At 51.2% G+C, this 15,682-nt stretch overlaps 1 protein-coding gene across 1 annotated transcript in view; it reads right to left on the bottom strand.

Annotated features, from left to right (window-relative positions):
- Positions 1 to 15,165, bottom strand: part of SLCO2B1 (solute carrier organic anion transporter family member 2B1) — a 38,119-nt gene extending 22,954 nt beyond the window's left edge. Inside the window, exons 1-5 of the mRNA XM_015852625.2 lie at positions 14,942 to 15,165; positions 7,264 to 7,367; positions 1,843 to 1,980; positions 1,587 to 1,749; positions 34 to 261 (exon numbers count right to left, since the gene is read on the bottom strand). Of these exons, the coding sequence (XP_015708111.1) occupies positions 34 to 261; positions 1,587 to 1,749; positions 1,843 to 1,980; positions 7,264 to 7,344 (610 nt within the window). The 5' untranslated portion in view covers positions 7,345 to 7,367; positions 14,942 to 15,165. The remainder of the gene's footprint in view (positions 1 to 33; positions 262 to 1,586; positions 1,750 to 1,842; positions 1,981 to 7,263; positions 7,368 to 14,941) is intronic.
- Positions 15,166 to 15,682: the final 517 nt, after the last annotated feature.

Here is a 15,682-nt window from a genome sequence, read left to right on the forward strand (position 1 = left end):
TTTCCCCTCTTTCCACCACAGCTCCAGCCTTACCCAAGTAGAGGGGGGAGTTCCTCTCGCTGGCAAAGTCATCGATGTAGGAGATCCCAAAGGGTTGGATGGGGACGCCGCCAATGCCCAGCAGCACCTGGGCGATGAACATGACGAGGAGGACCTCGTGGTTCTCCCTGGAAGCATGGGGGGCACAGATGGAGTCACTGAGGTTCCCCATAGAGCCCATCCCCTCGGGCTGGCACAGGTCAGTGGTGTTGCTGAATACACCTATGGGAACAAGAGAGGGTCTGAGGGCTGGGCAGGAGAAAGGAAGAGAGCAGCAAGAGTGAACTGGGCTGGAAGGAGCCTTAATGATCATCTAATCTCCCTGTGGTGGGCAGGAAAAACAAATATAATCATGTCATAGAGTCATAGAATGGCCTGGGTTGCAAAGGCCCACAGTGCTCATCCAGCTCCAACCCCCTGCTGTGTGCAGGGTCACCAACCAGCAGCCCAGGCTGCCCAGAGCCACATCCAGCCTGGCCCTGAATGCCTGCAGGGATGGGGCATCCACAGCCTCCTTGGGCAACCTGAATAAGACCGCAGGGGGGGGTGTTATAACAGGATGTTTATGGTTATACCCCAAATCACCTGCAAATCCAAGTGCTTAACACAGAGCCACCTGTACCACCCACTCCAGGAGTGGTTAACTGCTATACAACCACCATTTACACCTCACCCCTGTGTGCTGCTGTGAATTATTCACCTATTCCATCTTCCTTTGGTGCACGTAGCTGAACAAACCAGCTGCTCCCTGACAATATATATATATATAGGATTTGCTGGTGCTTTGTGGCAGGACCCCATAGAACAGTTTGATTTGGAAGGGACCCATGAAGCTCAGGTTCTTTCAGGAAGAAAATTCCCAGTTCCACCCTGACCCAGTTCTCCATGAACAATATATACATGGCTGTTTCTCTCAGGGTGTTGAGAAACCCCTTTTAGATGGGGTCTAGAACCCCAAAGAGCCCCTCTGAGATGGCTCAGCTGCACATGGGTACGAAGGGAGATGCTTCATGAGCAGGAGATGGGCCTGCAGCTGCTGCTCACCTTCTGCAGGCTTCACCCCCTCTGCCACCCTTGCTCCTTCCCACAGCTTCTCCAGTTTCCTTCCCATAAAAAGCTTCAGGGGTCAATGTGCACACGGTGCCTTATCTCGGGTAGGAAAATGAAAGTAAAGGAACAGTTGATGTGGGTGAGGGCGCAGCTGATGGCAAAGTTGGCTTCTGAGATAAAAATGAGGTCAGCTCGGTGCAGCTCATGGAAGATGGAGCCCTGATGTCTGGAGAAGACCTTCCTGCTGCCTGGATGCAGCACGGAGCTACAAGGGACAAAGGGAACCAAACCTGATGCCCATCCTCCTGCCCTTCCCTCTGGCTCCAGCCTACGAGCTGCCTCCTGATTCTGCTTCCCCATGGGCAGCTGATGCCATTGGACACTGGGATGGTTCCATCGGCTCATCAAAGCTCATCTTGCAGCTGCTGACACCTCAAGAGGAGATCATTTCCTTCCTCTATCCCAAAAGGCGTCAAGTCAGTTCCTAGAGCACCTACTGGCAACGGACTGGTCGTACTCGTAGGGTCCTGTGATGAAGTGAGGGAGGGACATGAGGAACCCGGCCAAGGAGACGAGGATGGCGCCGCAGCCGATGAAGCGCGGCCGGTGCACGCGGCTCCCGAAGTAGCTGATGAAGACAATCAGCAGCGTGTTGCCCACCTGCAGCAGGACACAAAGCAAGAGGCCTCAGAAATGACAGTAGAGGAGCATGGGGGGAGCATGGTGTGGATGGGAGAAGTGAGCAGGGCTCACCTCATTGAAGGACGCCAGCAGCCCCGATGTCTTGCTGGAGAGCCCGTAGCGTTTCTCTATGGTTGAGATGGAGCTCTTCAGGTAGCTGGAAACCAGGAGCTGGGAGAGCTGCAGCAGCCCATGGCAGAACACAAAGAACTGCCAACACAAAAGGAGAGCATTACTGTGAGCTGCAACACTGCAACTAAAGTGTTTGTGCAGCTCCTACGCTAAGGCATGGTCATGGAACACAAACTGGTCAATATGGGCTCATGGAACACAAACTGGTCAATATGGGCTCATGGAACACAAACTGGTCAATATGGGCTCATGGAACACAAACTGGTCAATATGGGCTCATGGAACCAAAACTGGTTCAATATGGGCTCATGGAACACAAACTGGTCAGTATGGGCTCATGGGAACACAAAACTGGTCAATATGGGCTCATGGAACACAAACTGGTCAGTTGGGCTCATGGACACAAACTGTCCAAATATGGCTCATGGAACACCCTGGTCGTATGGGCATCTATGGCACACAAACTGGTCATGTATGGGCTCATGAGAGAACACACACGGCAATTATGGGCTCTGGAACACAAACTGGTCGCTTAATGGGCTCATGAACACAACTGGTCAACTTTGGGCTCAATGGCAAACCAAAACCTGGCAGTCACGTATGCGGCTCTATGGAACACAAACTGGCTCAGTATGGGTCATGGAACACAAAACTGGTCAATATAGGCTCATGTCGACACAAACTGTCATGTATGTGGCTCATCGGAACACACGTAGGGCAATATGGGCCTCATGGAACACAAACGGATCAGTATCGGCTGTGGAACACAAAACTGGTCAGTATGGCCTCCAAGGATACACAGACTGATCAATATGGGCTCACAGAACACAAGATGGTCACGTATGGGCTCACAGAACAACAAACTGGTCAATATGGGCTCCACAGAACACAAACTGGCTCCAATATGAGGCTCATGGGACACAAATGGTCAGTAATGGGCTCACGGGACACAACTGCGTCAGTTGGAGCACTCATGGAACAAACTGCGTCAATATGGGCCTGCACGAGAACCAACTGCGTCAGTAATGGCCACGGAACACAAACTGGTCAATATGGGCTCATGGAACACAAACTGGTCAGTATGGGCTCATGAATTCTGTGCCATTTAGTTATTTTAGACCATGATTTGGGACCTGTGGGATAAACTGGCCTGGGTCAGATGGGCATCATGACAATGAAGTCTGAATCCTCTAGATTTATTGTTTCAAGAGCCCAGGGAGACCCATTAATTTAATGTATATTACATCTGACTGAGAGGCAACCCTCCTGCAGCCTAAATCCATCCCCATAAGTGGCCCCATCAGCCCATGGAACCACAGCTCCTTCTGCACTGAGCATCTCCCCCATCTGCAATGGAGTATGAATCATAGAATCATAGAATCATGGAATCATAGAATCATAGAATCATGGAATCATAGAATCATAGAATCATAGAATCATGGAATCATAGAATCATGGAATCATAGAATCATAGAATCATAGAATCATGGAATCATAGAATCATTAGGCTCACAGTGCTGGGTTCACATCACAGAATCATTAAGGTTGGAAAAGACCTCCGAGATCACCAAGTCCAACCCCAACCCTTTCCCACCATGCCCACTCATGGAGTTATTAAGGTTGGACGTTACTAAGATCAAGGCCAACCCATGAGTTGGGGAGACCACTGGGATAGGAGGTGGGTCTGCAAGCACGAGCCCCTGGTGCCTAACAGCTGCTTCTTGGTATCTCCCCCCCTTTAAGGGCCAAGCCACACTCACATCCCCTGCCTTATAAATTGGCAGTGTGCTAACGACTCGGAAACTCCAAGCGAGCTCTTACGTAGGCTGAAGAGGAAGGAAGGGAGAGGCTTTTTAATGTGATTTTTATAAACACTTGATGCCTCCCAGATGCCTTCTCTGCAGGAAACACCTTGGAGGAGGCTGGACCTGAAGGCAAACACTCTCCTGGAAGCTCAGAGAGAGGCAGAGTAAGATGGGATCCCAACAGGGTTCCAGCACTGGGCCCACAGTGAGGGTCAGACTGAGGGGAACAGCTCTGCTGGGGGGTTGGCTGTAGGTGATGGGTTGGGGCTGGATGATCTTTGTGCTCCCTTCCAATCTATGTTATTCTGGGATCTGTGTCTCTCAAGGAGTTCTTCTCCTGGCCTGTACTCATACCTGGGATTGCCCCCTACCCAACAGCTGCTCTTGGCTTTGTTGAACCCCTGTTGGTTCTTGTGTGCCCACTTTTCAAGCATGTCTGGGTGGCATTTCTTCCTTCTGTTGTGTCGCTGTACAACTCAGCTCGGCGTCATCTGCTGAGGGTGTGCTCGATCCCACCGCCAGCATCACTGATAAAGGTGATGAAGAGCACCGTTCCCAAAGCAGACCCATGGGGGACATCACTTGCCACCACCTCCACCCAGACATAGACCTACTGACCACAGCCCTCTCACAACCACTGCAACCATGCAACCAGTTCCTCCTCCACAGAACAGTCCACTCTTCAAACCCATCTCTCTCCATTTTAGTGGCCATGATGTGGTGCAGGACTAGGCCAAAGGCCTCGCACAAGCCCAGGGAGGCAACATCAGTTGCCCTTCCTTTGTCCATCACTGCCATCCCTCCGTCATAGAAGACCATGGGATGGATCAGGCACCAGATTGCCCTCCCTCCCACAAGAGGAGCAGGGAGTTTTCTCTTTATATTTCTGAAAGACACCACAGGATCTTTGCAGTTCCTTCCCTGCAAAGCCTGGCATCATGTTGGCACAGTGTGAGTGCTCTCTACTCTGCACTCATAGGGGAATATAGAAATACAGCCAACTCTAGACAGGCAGCATAATGTAGAACTGGGGGGTTGAGCAGCAATAGCTTCCCTTTCAATGGTTTGGGAACAAAAAGAAGACTCTTACAAAGCTTCTATTATGTTTTTTACAGCCCGCTGTATGGAACTGGGTGTAAGGCTCCAGCACCAATTCAAAGGACTGGTAATGGAGGTGTGGGGGAAGGACAGCTCTGGTTTGCTTTTGCTTTTCAAGCAAGGCACAGAGGAAAAGACATCAAGGGCTGAATCCAGGGTCAGGTACAACATGGAAAGGTGGGCAGTCCATGCATTCAGGTCTTCACCAGAGTATTGGAGCCACAGTGGACTTCAATGGAAGCATCAGCCAACTTGACTTTATCTACTTTGATGTTATTTATCTCAACATGATCTATCTTGACGTTATCTATTCCAGTGTTATCTGTCCAGAGGTTATCTATCCTGACGCACCGCAGGAATTGCTGTCAGATATCTTTATCAGTTCATGGCCCAGCAGCCCACAGAGCGCTCCCCAGGAGGACAGCTTGAGTTCTGCCTCTCCATCCCCTTTGGACACACAGCAATTAGTTTTCATGGCCCCCTATGATAGAAAACTGCATTCCTTGACCATTTCAAATGCACAAATTGCACTGTGCAAATGCTCTGTGTTTCTGGAGGAGCTGTTCAAGCACTGCCATTGAAGTTATCTTCTGTAAGGAAGTCATCTACTCATTTAGAAACTGGGCAGGGTGACGGAACTTCTTGAAAACCAAACCAAAATAAAACAAGGTTTGGGGGAAACATTGTGTGCTGAGTACAGCTGTTGACTTGGAGACAAGCGAACCCAGCTGTGCCGTAGGGGTGAGAAGAAACCCTTATGCCATAGGGATGAGAAGGAGCCCTTCAGCCATCCAGTGTGGGACACAGAACTGGAGGAGGTGTTGCTCTCCCTGCTCGTGCCTGGCTGTGGCTTTGGTGAGGTTGGTCCAGCAACCACGAAGGATCAGTCAGAGCTTGTGACACACTGGAACAGGTTGCCCAAGGAGGCTGTGGATGCCCCATCCCTGCAGGCATTCAAGGCCAGGCTGGATGTGGCTCTGGGCAGCCTGGGCTGCTGGTTGGTGACCCTGCACACAGCAGGGGGTTGGAGCTGGATGAGCACTGTGGTCCATCCCTCACTTTCAGCCCTCCTTGGAGTGGGTTCCAAACACCTCCTGGTATAATTCCAGCACATACCATCAGTTTGAGAGCTGCCTACATCCAACCTGCAGCCCCCTAAGAGCCTCCTGAGCACCTGCCCTGGTCCATGTCTCACTCAGCAAAGTGGAGGCTGGTTCTCCCCATAGACCTGTGCTGACTTTTCACCCCGGTGGCTTTCATTGCTGGAGTTTCGAACCACTTTAAAATATCTTTGCAAGGGAAAATCAATGGGGTTTTATATTTAAAGATGTTCGTGCTGGAATGTGATAAAATAGAACTGCAGGGACTGAAAAGAGGGTTTGGGGGGAAGCTCATGTCCTGTGCCTCCAGCCCATGCATTTGTGCTCACCAAACAACCATCAACTCTGCTAAGTCAATGGAAGCGAAGTGCAATGGATGCAATGGAAGCCTCTCCCATCCTGTTCTCCATTTATTCACCCGAGACCCTCATCATTGGTCCTCTCCTTTTTTTCACAAGGTAACGCTGGATAGATAACGTCCCTTTCTCTTTGTTTAAGGAGCGTCTTGAAAGCTGATCCTCACAAGCTCAATGACGTGCTCCATTGAACGGAGGGATTGCTGCCCAGCTGCTGCTTGGCTTTGGTTTCTCTTTGGCCACGTGAGAAAAGAGCACGAAACTCCCAAGCTTTGTAGAACAGAAGGTGGAAATACGAGCTGACGCCTGCTGAGCACTCAGTTTCTTCCTGCAAGACTGCAGTCGGTGCTGATATGCAACGTTTTCTGCCCAATTTGCAGATGTTTCTTATCTCAGTGTTTATGTCTTTTTCCCTTCTGAACATGGCTGCACTGTCCATTGCCTTCTATAACACAGTCTTCACCAGTGGTCCCTTGTGGCTCCCATGTTTCTTTCTAGCTTTGAGAAGAAACCTTCAACCTGGCCTTCCCAAGGCTCAGCCCTATGGGTGCTCCAGGACATGGCAAACCACCCACAGACACTGACCTCTGGAGGTCCTCAAAGAGGTTTGACATGGCAGGACATGGAGGACAGCTGGACTAGATGATTTTATAGGTCCTTAACAACCTTGTGATTCTATGATTCTATGAGGCTGGTTGCCTGCACTGGGCCCAGCAGAGCTCCTAAGGAAGATGTGGAGGAACCATCTCCTTGTGGGCATGGGACAACCCAAATACCCAACAGCAAAACACAGAGCTGCCTGAATCCACATAAGGGCCAATGCTGGGTGAGTGTCCTGAGCCATTGCTTGGGAATAAATGCACACAGCAGCAGGGTTTGCACCAGCTAGATGCCTACATCTCTGCAGGAATAAGCAGCAATCCTACTAATGCCTTCTGCAGGAAGCTAAGCTTCTGCAGGCCAGCAAAACCAAAGGGCTTACAGAAAGCAGGAGGCATTTACCTTGATGCTGAGAAATGGGTTCCTGCAGAGTGCTTTCCGGGACCGATCCGGGCAGCTGCTTTTTGTAGCAGTGCTTGTCATTCTGTCAGGTCTGCTTTGTCCTCCTGCCAAAATAAATCATGTGGCACAGAAGTTAAGTGCTCCGTCGGAATCTGCCTTGCTCAGCACAGCAAAATCCTGTCATGCTTTGCAAACGCCCACGGAACCCGAGCACGGTCATCATATTAATTATTCCCAGTTTTCTTTTAGCCTTTAATTTTATGCAAAAAGCAGCGTGCAAAACACGAGCACATTTGTCTGCAGGGCATGAGAGAGGGTCAGAATTATCAGTTATTTCATTCGAACACAACAAAGTGCCAACTGCTTGAGGAAGGAGAGCTGGGGCCTGGATCCCAGTCACACCAGAATCACAGAACCACAGAATGGTTGGGTTGGAAGGGACATGAAGGATCATAGAACCATAGAATGAGTCATGTTGGGTTGGGTTGGGTTGGAAGGGACCTTAATAATCATAGAACCATAGTGGGTTGGGTTGGGTTGGAAGGATTGGGTTGGAAGGGTCCTTAAGAATCACAGAACCATAGAATGTGTTGGGTTGGGTTGGAAGGGTCCTTAGATCACAGAAACTATAGAGTGCATTAGGTTGGGTTGGGTTGGAGGATTGGGTTGGAGGGTCCTTAAGAATCACAGAACCATAGAATGTGTTGGGTTGGGTTGGAAGGGTCCTTAAGAATCATAGAACCATAGTGTGTTGGGTTGGGTTGGATTGGGTTGGGTTGGAAGAGTCCTTAAGAATCACAGAACCATAGAGTGTGTTGTGTTGGGTTGGGCTGGAAGGATCCTTAAGAATCACAGAACTATAGAGTGCATTAGGTTGGGTTGGGTTGGAAGGATTGGGTTGGAAGGGTCCTTAAGAATCATAGAACCATAGAGTGTGCTGGGTTGGATTGAGTTGGAAGGGTCCTTAAGAATCATAGAATCATAAAGTGTGTTGGGTTGGGTTGGATTGTGTTGTGTTGGGTTGGGTTGGGTTGAGTTGGAAGGATTGGGTTGGAAGGATTGGGTTGGAAGGGTCCTTAAGAATCATAGAACCATAGAATGTGTTGGGTTTAGTTGGCTTGAAAGGTTTGGGTTGGAAGGGTTCATAAGCATCATAGAACCATAGAATGTGTTGGGTTGGAAGGAACATCAAAGTCCATAAAACCATGTAATGGTTGGGTTGGAAGGGACCTGAAATAGCAAAGAACCATAGAATGAATTGGGTAAGGTTGGTTTAGGTTGGATTGGAAGGGTCTATGAAGACCATGGAATGGGTTGGATTGGAAAAGTTCACTAAGATCACCTGGTCCCACTATCAACTCATCACCACTATGGCTTCACAACCATCTCAATTGAACTGCACAAAGAAATACAAGTCAATGGGAGCCCCTTCCTCCACCTCCAACCTCCCTCCCCATGGCTGGCTCCATCCTCCCCAGTCTCTGCAGTGAATGATGGGTTTGGGTTTTTAGCAGGGTTGGGTATTCAGTGCCCAGATTTCCTGAGCAGGAAGTTCCTGCATTGTTTGCAGGCATGCTAAACCCATTAGGGCTGCAGCTAATTGTTCAGCACACCTTAATAGATGTTTCCATCTTGGTGCCTGCAAACTCCGCAGCAAATGGGGCGAAAGGGCTTTGTGTTATTGCTTTTGTGTAGTTCTATTTCCTCCAAGATGAGAAGCAAAGGAGCGGGCATGGTAACCCCCCACAAATTAACAGACACGTGGGTTGAAGTAAATTCAGGAAGGAGATGGCTTAAATGCGTTGTTTATGAGCCCTTAAGTGCATTGCATGGGAGAAGTCAATCCCAGGCTGCTCACTTACCGGCTCCTTGGCTTCCTCTGCAAAAAGCAATCGCTGCCCTCAGCCCCTTTTGCAGAGACGAGATACAGCTACAGCGGGATCAATAGAGTCAATCTGATCATAAATTAAAGCTTCCACCAAAAGCTCCCCCTGAACCTCTGCAGAGCACAAGCAGCACAGGAGCAGAAGCGCCCGCCTGGCTGCAGAGAGCAGCATCCCGCATTGCCCGTCTGATACATTACTGAGCCATAAAGAGGAGGCTGGAGCCACACCACCAAAGGGGCACTGAGATGGAGCCACAAAGAGCAGATCCTGAGGGCTGGAGGAGCAATGGGGTGGATGCACGGCCAAGCCTGGCTCCATCCCACCATGCACACCTCCGTGTCCTGTGGGCACTGCTGTGTTCCTTTGGGTCCCCTTTCCCAGGGAGGTGGCTGAATCGCCATCCCTGGTTGTGTTTAAGAGCCGTTTGGATGTGGTGCTCAGGGATATGATTTAGTGGAGGGTTGTTAGAGTTAGGGTTCTGGTTATAGGGTACTACGGTTATAGGGTACTATGGTTATAGGGTACTATGGTTATAGGATACTATGGTTATAGGGTACTATGGTTATAGGGTACTATGGTTATAGGGTTCTGATTAGGCTGCGGTTGGACTTGATGATCTTCAAGGTCTTTTCCAACCTGGGTAATTCTATGATTCTATGACTTCTCCTGAGGCCCCAAATGCTGCAGGGTTACAGAGAGAAATCTACTGCATTCAGATGCTGCTCACCCATGGATAACATCTGAGAACAGAATAAAGCATCACTTTGATCCAGCCCCGAGGGCTACGAGCAGTTCAAAGGATGAGGCTCACAATGATCCCGCCTTGCAGCGATCCTGCATGGGGATGGCAAACCCAAATCAGGGTCATTGGGGTTTGGCTGCCTTTGGCCTCACTGGGGTCTCTTGCAGCTGCAGGGGCTGAGCGAGCACCTTCCCAGTAAAGCCTTTTGCAAGGCATGTTGCAAGCACTGCCACCAAAGCAAACAGCCTCGGGTCTGCCAGCGGCGCTGACAGATGCTGTGCATGCAGAGCTGTTTACAAACACGTGAGCTTAATTAACAACGTGGGAGCAATTAGGTTCTGTTTGCACAACCCAGTGGTTTTATGCAGTGAGCTGAACAAGTGCTGCAGGGGGTGATGCCAGAGGGAGCAGTGCTGCAGCTGCTCCTCTGCTGCCACGTGCATTCACACCCCCCAGTGCATCCCAGAGGGGTGTTTCTTGCACCCAGTGCTGCTCTATTGGAGCTCAGTGTTTCACCTTTCCTCCCCCAGGTGACAGGAGCATGCAATGCATTTGCCTGGGGAGGGACATGGCAGGTCTGAGGCTGCACATCCTCCAGACGACTCCGCTCCAGCTGCAAGCAAAGGATTTGTTCTCAGTGTCTTTATATTCTCCAAACCGATGGCCTGGGTTGCTGCATCCTTCGGTAGGGCAAAGCCTGGGGATGCTGGGGATGGTGGTGTGCAATGCTGAGCCTGGATGTGCCACTTCCACACCAATGGATGCCATAAGAGATCACTGCTCCCGACCGCCCTGCTCCCCAACACCACCCCTGTGGACAAAACCCCATTGCAAAGTCTTTGATAAACAGCACGAATCCTGCTATCTGAACAAGGGAAAGCACACATTGGGCTCAGGGTTGAAAAATAACAGTGAATTAATACTGCAAAGCCTGCCCCCGTGGGGAGACCTCAGGCCAACAAACACTCCGTTACTCATCTCCCAAATGGGTGCTGACCCAATCTGATGGGTCCTGACCCAACCCTGATGGGTCCTGTCCCAACCCCGATGGGTCCTGACCCAACCCTGATGGGTTCTGACCCAATCTGATGGGTTCTGACCCAACCCCAATGAGTGCTAACTCACTCTGATCAATTCTGACACAACCCCAATGGGTCCTGACCCAATGTGATAAATTCTGACCCAACCCCGATGGATCCTGACCCAATGTGATAAATTCTGACCCAACCCCGATGGATCCTGACCCAATCTGATCAAGTCTGACCCAACCCCAATGGATCCTGACCCAAGCCTGTTGGCTGCAGAGCCTTTAGAAGTGATCCCTGTGAGGGATGGCTGTGATTGCTCAATTCCCAGCCTCACTGCTGATGTCTGTTCTATGACAGGAGATCTCATCTCTCCCTGCTCCTTCCGCAGCCTCTGCGTTTCATTCCCTTTGCTCTCCGGCGCTTTCTGCTCCTTGACCCACGTATCTCCACCTCTCCTGCTCCTGAGGATGGTGGTGGTGATAACACAGCCTCAAAAGTCACATCAGGACAGTCCTTGTGCTGAACAGACGTGATGGAGTGGCACCCACCCTCAGCAATGGGCCCTCCAAATGGTCCCGCTTTCCATGGATGAGTTCGCGGAGCATCGCAGCTCTTTGTGAGTAAGAGCTGCTCAGGGTTAAGCAATGCCCAAAGGGATGGATCAGAGGGAAGGTGCGAGGAAATGCTGCTACAAAGAACAGGGAACTGAAAGAGGAGCTGAGGAGAAGTGCAAAATGTCCCCAGGCAGCAAAAGAGATGCTGAGTGGAGCTGGTTATAAATACCAGCAGGAAACACAGAGGATACAGAAGATGGTGATGCTAAGGGACAACAATGGGACAAGGAGCCAGAGAGGCTGATGGCAAAGTGCAGCCACAGCCCTGTGCAGCAAGGGGTGCTGGAGCCAGGATGGGGGAAAAAACAAGTATTTTGGGCACAGCTTTACTGAGGCTGGAAGCATTGATAGTGATAGATCATGCAACGTCAGTGGTGGGCTTTGCAATGAGCCCTAAGGAGTCCGGTCTGTGTCCTGTGACCACAGATTAGAAGCATAGAATCATTAAGGCTGGAAAAGACCTTGGAGATCTCCAAGTCCAACCCTAACTCATCATTACTATGCCCAGTCCTACAATCATAGACTTGTTAAGGTTGGAAAAGACCTTGAAGATCCCCAAGTCCAACCCCACCCCATCCCCACCGTGCCCACTGACCCCACCTGGGGGGGTTTGTATTGGATCTCAGGAGGAATTTCATCATGCAGAGGGCAGCCAAGCATTGGATGCGCTGCCTGGGGAGGTGATGGAGCACCCATCCCTGGAGGATCCTTGGATGTGGCGCTGAGGCACAAGGCCTGGTGACAGGTTGGATCTGGTCACCCTTAAGGGCATTTGCAATCTAGAACCACGTCCCCATCTGGCTGCTTCCAGTGCTCACCGAGTTTTCAACCCAAACCCATCTCCCCCGTGGGTCATTTGTGGCTGTGGACCATCATACACAGCTCAATGCTGCTCCAATGCAGCAGTGGAGAGTTCATTTCTACCACCACTCAGCACCCATCTTCCGTTATGGGATGGATGCAGAAAGCCTTCATCCTTAGAGGTGTGGCTTCTTCCCTTTTTGCTGCTGGGTTGAACTGCCTTGGGAAGAAGGTCTGGGAGCATCTCCTGCACAATTCAGATGGATCTGCAAAGCCCAGAGCATCTCCTGGATGATTCAAAGCCCCATGAAGGAGGAGATGGTTTTCTGGCAGCCCCCAGAGCTCAGCAGCTGGAGCCACATCTGGAGCTGCATCCCAAATCAATCCCATCCTGACTTCTCCTGGTCCTGAGATGGGTCTCGAGCCTCCCCAGCCATGTCCTCAAGTTGACATTAAGCAATCAGGCTCCAACCACGTTGCACAATGAAGGTGGAATGGCAAGAGAAAACAGGGAACTGGGGAGCAAGGAGGGCAGGTCACACCCCAACCACATCACACTGAGTTTGGATGGATGCGTTTTTGGGGTGGCGGAGCAGATGGGAGTCACAAGCAGACTCAACCCATTGGCACAGATTGGGGAAATGTCCCTTCTGAGCACCATAGATCAGTGCGGGGCGGAGGGTGAAAAGAGTGGAGTCATGAAATTTCTGCAGATGTCCGATGATATTAAAAGAAAAGCCTGTTGGAACAAATCAATACGGCTTGTCCCGGTGGTGAGAAATCACCTCCTGACGGGAGCTCAGATAAAGGGCGCTCCATCACCCGCTGGAGCGACACCAAGGGATGCTGCAGGGGTTTATCACACACAGCTATGGGATGCCATGGGGATGTAGATGGAGACAGGCTCAGCTCTGCCCTGTTTGCATTGCTGGGCCACCTTCCTGCCGTCTGCTGCTCACAGCAGCATCCCTCCTGGGGCTGATTTGCTGCTGTTTCCCATTGCATTGCAGACATGGAGCACTGAGAGCAGCAGTGCATGGCCAGGTTTGGGTGCGAAGCTGTGGGGCCTGAGAGACTCCTGGTCCACAGATCCCACCCGGGGGTCCCACCCCACACAGCTCACCCATGTCCCAGCTCCATGTACCCTCAGAGGGGCCACCAAAGCAATGCCCTCAGCCAAACTTCCAGCCTGGGGATCTGCAAGATTTGGGTTGTGTCACTGGGTCACCCAACATGGAGAGCCCTGGCAAAATTCTCCACTGCTGGAAATGGGGGAGAGTGGGGTTTTGTTGTGTTTTGTTTGGGATTTGATGGCTGGAGAAAGCCCAAAGTGTTGCTGCCAATGGATGCGTGCAGCTGAAAGGTGCCCCAGCCATACCCAGGTGGGAAGGAAGCAAGGAGGGATGTGCCCTTCCAGCACTCATAGCATCAGAATCACAGAGTCAAAGGGGTTGGAAGGGACCTCCAGAGATCATAGAATCAATGAGATCATCAAGATCAACGCCTCTCATCAAGACCAACCCCCCAAATGGGCCACAATAGTAAGAAATCTCATCTCCAGTGTTGACTGCAATGGATCTTAGGCTCTTGGGTGAACTGTGGGTTTGCATTTACAGTCCTGGACAGGAAAGGTCACTGTCAACCCCTCCAACTGCAAGACCTCAAGCAACATGCAATGACAGAAAGCCTAACTAGAAAGATGGGGTACCAAACCCAGATACCTGGGTTGGTAAGATGTTGAATGGCTCCTATGGGTGGGCAGAGGGGAGGGTGTGAGCCACCCAGAGCTGCTCTGTCCCTGGGGTGGGATGTTGCTCCCTGGGTGTCCCCATGCCCACCAGGAAGCTGAAGCAGAGCAGCCCATACAGCGGCTTCCACCAGCACTATCTGCTCTGGTTTGCAAGTAGGACAGCTCTGCACTGCTCCAATGCTCTGCAGGAGTGGGTATAACACTCCCACCATTTGCACACCCAAAGCAATCCAACAAAGCCAAACCCAGCACGGACCCAACGCCCCCCACCCTACAGTCTGCAAGCAGAGCACCGAAGGATCCCCACGACCTGCAGCAATGCAGGCGCTCTTTGCAACCACCACATCGCTGCATCCCTGCAGAGCTGCCCCATTGCATCACTCTGCCCCCCCCCCATCTCCCAATCCTGTGCATGAATCCCACCAGCAACCATTGCACGTCGGTGCATGGAACCAGCACAGAGGGCTCCATCCCTGCAGCAAAGGAGTGGGGTCCCCAAGTGCCACCACCCCACAGGGGTCCATCATCCCCAAAGCAATCGGGACATGGAGTGAGGGGGGGCATTCCCATAAGCAAAGGAGCAGAACCAGGACAGGAAGGAGCCCGGCAACCTTGAGGTGCAGAAAAACTTGCAGCGAGAAGCAGAGCTGCTTCGTTGGGAAGAACAGAGTGAAAGAAGCAAGCAGAGAGGAGAGCAAGCAACAAATGCACGCGCAGAAACACCCGCCTGCAGAACAGGACCCTCAGCAACCGCTGCCTTTAGTTTCTATTTGATTTCAGCTTTTTGTGGCTGCTGGAAATATCCAAACAGCGGGGAAAGAAAAAAGGCAGCGAGCAAAGCGGTGTGAGACACTCACAGTTGTTGTCCTGGGAGCAAAACTTTCCCTCTGGCAGCGCCTGTGGGTCCATTCGGTGCTTTTACTTTCCCAGCCCAGAGGTGGAGCTTCAACTCAGTGCAACGTTAACCCCAACTTTTGCAATCTTCTCTTTCCACGAGAGTTTATTTTGCTTCCTGAGCTGCGATCCGAAAGCAAAGAACCCACACCAAACAACACAGTGCTGGCTTTGCAAGCTGTTTGCACGGTCCTGGTGCATGCTGGGCTTTGCTTTTTCCCCTTTCTCTGCTCCCCTTTGCGCGAGGTTTCACCCCTCGTAGCATTTCTTCTGGAGTATTTCCCTGTGTCTGACACTGCAAAGGGGTTTCTCCCTTTGGATCCCACCAGCCTATGGGGGTAGGTGGGCACTGGGGATCTCCCCTCCTTGCTCCAATGGACAATGGATTTATTATCAAGTGATTTATGGCTTTGCTTGCTGACCTGGAGAGGTGACCCTGTTGGTATTTCATGCCATAAAACACCACCAGTGGGTGTCGTGCACCCTCATCCTGTATGTGCTTTTGCAAGTGAACCTCTCAGCCTTCCTAAAAGTCATCAGTGTGCAATTAGAGCTGGAGTTGCTGCACTGCTGTGCTCCAAGAAAGTCCTTCCCAGCCCCTTCCCCAGCAGCATCAGAGCTCTGCAGGATGCAGCCATCCCCCTTTTCCTGCTGCTGCTGGGCCGAAATAGGGAACCCATTCTCTTCCCACCCCCAAAACCAAG

The sequence above is a fragment of the Coturnix japonica genome, chromosome 1 (assembly GCF_001577835.2).
Source record: "Coturnix japonica isolate 7356 chromosome 1, Coturnix japonica 2.1, whole genome shotgun sequence".
Classification (NCBI taxonomy): Eukaryota; Metazoa; Chordata; class Aves; order Galliformes; family Phasianidae; genus Coturnix; species Coturnix japonica.